The 5,424-nt window shown below is 57.2% G+C and overlaps 1 protein-coding gene across 1 annotated transcript in view; it reads right to left on the reverse strand.

Moving 5' to 3' along the window:
* LOC109372913 (actin-binding LIM protein 2-like) overlaps nt 1-5,247 on the reverse strand; it is a 68,096-nt gene extending 62,849 nt beyond the window's left edge. The window contains exons 1-2 of the mRNA XM_019626425.1: nt 5,238-5,247; nt 4,874-4,957 (exon numbers count right to left, since the gene is read on the reverse strand). Of these exons, the coding sequence (XP_019481970.1) occupies nt 4,874-4,957; nt 5,238-5,247 (94 nt within the window). The remainder of the gene's footprint in view (nt 1-4,873; nt 4,958-5,237) is intronic.
* Between the last annotated feature and the right edge of the window lie 177 nt (nt 5,248-5,424).

The raw sequence follows: 5,424 nt of genomic DNA on the forward strand, positions 1-5,424 counted from the left end.
TCGGGTGGAGACAGACAGGCAGTGCCTACCCAGTTGGGGAAATGCGTGTGTCTGGGCACACTGGGGTTCAAACCCATCTGTCGTTTACAAATAGGGTGATATGATGCCAGACAATGGATGGGCCCCTGTGGACATCTGTGTCTCCATCTGCAGTAGGGACACCCAGCAGCCCTGAAAAGCACTGTGAAGATGTCTGGCTGGGATCGCAGGAGTGTCTGGCCAGGTGCAGGACCCCAGGGACCACCCTGTGGGGCACGGCTGCCATGACACCAAAGCAGGGTGCTGCCGACACCCTAGAGACGGCGGCAGTGGAAACATCCCCTAGTAAACAGACACGCTGCACTCGGGTTGCTCTGCTCTGTGTACCAGCAGCCTTGAGGCCTGCAGCTTCGGGGCAGCCCGTGGCAGCTGGCACACATCTGGCTGGTCCCCTCAGCATCTCGCAAGACCACGTGGTCATCATCAAAAAGTACGAGCTGCTATCTAAACACCACCCATGTTTTCCTATATTTTAACTGCCTTTTTGAGCGTTTCTCACGTGCCAGGCACTTGGCACCCTTGGTCCCAATAAAGTCCCAGGGGGAGGTGGCATCAGAAGCACAGAGAGGTTCAACAATCAATAATGCCGTCAGGTGGCAGAGCTGGAGTTTGAGCCTCAGAGACCTAAATTCAGGGGACGCTTTACCGTGTGCTGCCGAGGCAAAGCAAGTGGCACAAGGAAGCCCGTGTTTGTACAGAGGAGGAGTCGATGGTCAGGCTTCCGGCCAGCAGCTACTGTCAGCAACTGCGGCTGGCCTGGCCGTGAGGACCAGTGGCAGGACAGACCCCTCCACAGGTTGGACCCCTTCCTACCCTCTCCTCTCACCACCCAGACTGCCGATTTTCTCTCGCCCGCTCACAGCTCTCCCATGACCCAGATGATGCTCTGGAGGGTCAGGGTGTGGGACAGGCAACGTCTCCATGCGTGAGGATCACACTCCCTTTTCTGGAACAGTAAGACAGGACTTTGCATGAGTTCATCAAACTCAGGACTTGAGGCTCAAAACTACGCCATCTCTCCCCAAACTACCTCATAGACAGAATCTATAAAGAATCAAACGGTCTTGGGTGGCCAGTTAGGAAGGGACCCTGAAGATCAGGGCAAAGCAGTTCAGAGTTCGGTGGTTCCCAGGCTGAGCTGGAGATGGCCCTCTGGGTCCGGGCAACGCCCTTTTCAGATGTAATTTCTGCTGACTTTCTGGGTCAGGTGGATTTGCCTTCTGCTGCACTGAATTCAGACGGAGTCACACAGGGAACCCGGCACCAGTGCTGCTACCTGTGTGATACTCCAGGATGACAGCATGTCATTCCCCGCCAGGGACAGTGGCCCCTGCAGAATGGCATCGTCCAGACCTCTCGCCAAGTCACAGACTTCTAAACCAGAGTGTACATACCTTAGAACAGGGCTCAGTGCTTTTCTTGGTTCCTCATTGTAAAAGCAAAGCACACACAATGAAGAAAACTCTGAAAAGTCACGGCAAGTATAAAGACACAGGTGGGGAAACCTGCCTTTCTCCCGCCTCCCATAGAGGAGGGCCGCTGCTGACGCCGTGAAGTAATTCCTTCTAGTGTTTTCTCCCTTGTTGTTTTTATAGAGTTGACATCATACGTGAGATGCAATTTCTGTCCTCAGCTGTTTTCTAAATTAAACTTTTCGTAAGCACGTTCCCCTAGCATTAAACACTTCTCACATACAGCTCTAGAATGCTCCCCTCCCACCCCAGAACGCGTGTCAGGAGGACATGGGTTTTTGTTCTTGTCCGAGGCTGACTGCCCGGGCCTGCAGCAGTGCTTGGCATACAGGAGGCATTTAGTGTAAACATTTGTTGGCTGAATGAATGAATGATCACATGGCTAATATCCCATCACCCCCCTCCACATTGAGGTGGTTTCTGCCTTTTTGCTGTTACTAGTAATGCTGAGATGAACGCCTCTGTGGCTACGCCATTGCCTGTACTCGGGCTAGGTGAAGGACTGTGTCTCTCTGTTCCAAACACTGGGACCTGCGCCAACAGAGTAGGGGACAAGGGCTCAGGTTCTAGCTCTGCCACTTACTCTCCTTGACCCTGCACAGGCCTCAGGTTCCCCTCTGGGATGGTGGGTGGGTTTGCGTGAAGGACCCTCCAGGTCCCTTCCAGCTCCATGATGCTAACACAGTAGCCATGGGAACGGAAGCTGACTGAGCCAGCCACTCAGGCTCTCCACCTAGCCCTGCACCCTGTTATGGGCTGAATTATGTTCCCCCCCCAAAAAAAAGAATCCATATGTGGAAGTCCCAACACCACGCAACCTCAGATTGTGACTGTATTTAGAGATAAGACTTTTGTGGAGGTAATTATGGTAAAATGAGGTCATTGGGATGAGCCTTAATCCAGTATGCCTGGTGTCCTTATGAGAAGAGATTAGGACAGAGACACACACAGAGGGAAGACCATGTGAGGACACAGGGAGAAGGTGGCCACCTGCAAGCCAAGGAGAAAGGCCTCATGAGAAACCAACCCTGCCCACACCTTGATCTTGGACTTCCAGCCTCCAGGAGTGTGTAAAGATAAAACTTCCATTGTTTAAGCTCCTGGTCTTACTTTGGTACTTTGTTAGCAGCCCTGGAAGAATAATAAACCCTCCATGAACCACTGACCACCCGGGGAGCCTGCCTCCCAGACCAGCAGCCGCCCGGGGAGGACATCAGGATCAGAGAAAGCATGGGTCTTGCTCAAGGACCGGGCGCCCATTGGTGGCAGAGCTGGCACCCGAGCCCCTCCCAGTTCAGGCTCTTTCCTCTGCCCCACCTTGTACTGTTGTGACCACATGGGCTGCGATGTTATGAAGCCACCACCACACTCATAATCATCTACTGGGCCTCACCACATGTGGGCCAGCACTTTGGGCAGGGGTTGGGGCGTTCCCTCCAAACAATGGGGAAAGTGAGGCACGGGGGGCCCCCAGCTAGTGTGCTGGATTTGGACCCAGGCCTGTCTGGTGCAGAAAACCATTTCTTAATTTCCCTGGCCACTCAAAATCAACAAGCAACAAAACAAGTAGGTGACTGCACGGGACCTTGATGCCATGTGAACCATCTCAAAGATGTCCTCGTTACCAGACTAAGGGAAGACACTCCTGCAGCCTGATGGCATAAAGGAAAGGGGACCCTCCTTCAGGGGAGGTTGTACAGGTCGCCTCAAGCTTTGACTGTCCAGCCCATCTCAGCAGCTGGAGACGGGGCCACATTATGCCCAGCCACACCTGCTGGCACCGAGCTCCAGACGGATGCCAGCCTTCCACAGGAGGGCCATCAGCGGACCTGCCCTGGATGATGGAAGCCCCTGACTTGCCAGATGTGCGCAGTGGCCAGACATTAGAGCCAAGTGCCAGGCACAAGGGGCCACACTGCTGTCCCCCACCACAGGTGTAGTGAAAATTACTGCTATGCAAATAATGGGCTGGGGACAGCTATGGGGCATACGCGACAGGTGGATGGGAGAGCAGGCTTGCGGCCAGTTCCAAAGAGCTGATTTGCTCAGGAAGACGAAGGTAAACTGGACCATCTAGTAATGTCCACCATAAGCTATTAAGGACCTACTATGTGCAGGGTTTCTCACTCGTACCTTATCCTCTCCAGGTAACCATCAATACTGCTTCTATACATCAGGAAGCCAAGCTCAGGAAGGTGTCATGATTTGCCCAAGACCACCAGGTGGTCACCATGGTTCAAACCGCAGTCCCCTTGCTCTTTCCAGCTATGACCCCCACGTCCCCCAGTGCCCGCATACCCCTTCTCCCAGGACAACCACCAATGAGGAGGGATGAAGGTCCTTCCAGGGTTCTCCCTGTTTATAGGAGGGCCGGAGGTATCAATTATGGCCACAGAAAGCCCCAAATTACCCAGTGAGCACCCTGCCATTATGCCCGCCTCCCATTAAATAAATGTGTCTGGAAGTCCTGCAGAGACTGGGGGTGCCCTGCTCCCATCCCAGATAACAGGTTGGCCATTTCGGAAATCCTCTTCTAGAGAATTCTGTCTCCCACAGCCTGCCATTTGCTCTCAGCACTCTCCCAGTGCCCCCTGCCAGTGTACCCCTTTCCTTGGTTCGGAGGGGGAGGAGACAGTTTCCCCTGGGGGGAGGGGTCCCTGGAAACACAGCACCCTCAGGCTGAGAGCACACAGTAAGCACTCGCTAAATGCACACTCCCTCCCCATTCGGAGCCCCCTCCCCAGGGAAGCAGCTGTCCCCGTTGGCTTTTGCCCTCCTCCAAAGGCCAAGCTGCGGTCTGGAGAGACAGGATCAGATGAAAGGGCACAGGAGTCCGGGAGCTCGAGTCTCCGCCCCGCTGTGGGAACTGAGCAAGCGATAAGCGCATGAGCCTCAGTCGCACCCTGAAAAATGGGGTGACGGTCCCCGCCCTGCCAGGGAATGTACGGACGAGCCCTTGGCCCAAGGCCTGGCCCCAGGAGGCTCTCAAAATCAGAGCTCTCAGGCCGAGATCCAGGCTCATCTGCCAAGGCCTCCCAGGTCCTGGTCTCAGTTTCCCCGAGCGCTCTAGGCGCGGCTGGCTTGTGACGATGTGGGATTTTCCAGCGCCGCACAGAGGCCGTCAGATCTGGTGGGTGCGGCGCGGGAGGCACCAGTGGGATGCGCAGGGGTGAGGCGCCAGAGGCCACGCGCGGAGATCCAGCCAAGTCGCACACACCTGCGGGCTCCGCGCCCCCCAAATCTGCCGCGGGAGAGCCCCGGGCGCTGGGAATCGGTCTGACGCCCCCAACCCAGGACCTAGGCTCTGCGGGAGCCGCGCAAGGGCGGCGCCCCCTGCCGCAAAGCCCCCCATGTCATCTCACAGCTCTCCGAGTCAGGGGCTGAGGCGGCTCTGTGCTGCTCGCCGGGACCCTGGCCGCCTACTGCAACCTGCGGCGACCCCGGACCTGGGAGAAGCATAGGAGTGGCGCCTTGCAGACAGCCCAGCGCAGCCACCCCAGCCGGCGCAGTGGGAAGGGGGATCCCCAGTCTGCGCGGCAGAGCTACACGCCTGGGGCTCCGGGCCAGGGAGCTACACACAGGACCCTCCGGACTGCAAGACCCTGGAGCAAAAGTTGGGTGGATCCGCTGGGCGATTTCCCTCTGTGCTGCAGGTGCAGCTCCCCCTGTCACTGCTGCGCCGCGACCCTGCTCTGGGACCAGCCTGTCGCTAGTCCCAGCACTCACCTGCACTCATCTCAGCGGCAGCTTGTAGCCGGGCTCCCCGGGCGCTACTGCAGCCCGATGCTCCTGCCCGCAGGTGCCGCGCTCAGCTGCGCGATAGCCCGTCCTTCCACCGGTCGGCTGCTCAGCGCACAGCCGCGCCTGCCCGCAGCGTCGCCGCAGCCTCTTCGCGCGCCGGCCCCGCCCCGCC

The sequence above is a fragment of the Hipposideros armiger genome, unplaced genomic scaffold (genome assembly GCF_001890085.2).
Source record: "Hipposideros armiger isolate ML-2016 unplaced genomic scaffold, ASM189008v1 scaffold_677, whole genome shotgun sequence".
Lineage (NCBI taxonomy): Eukaryota > Metazoa > Chordata > Mammalia > Chiroptera > Hipposideridae > Hipposideros > Hipposideros armiger.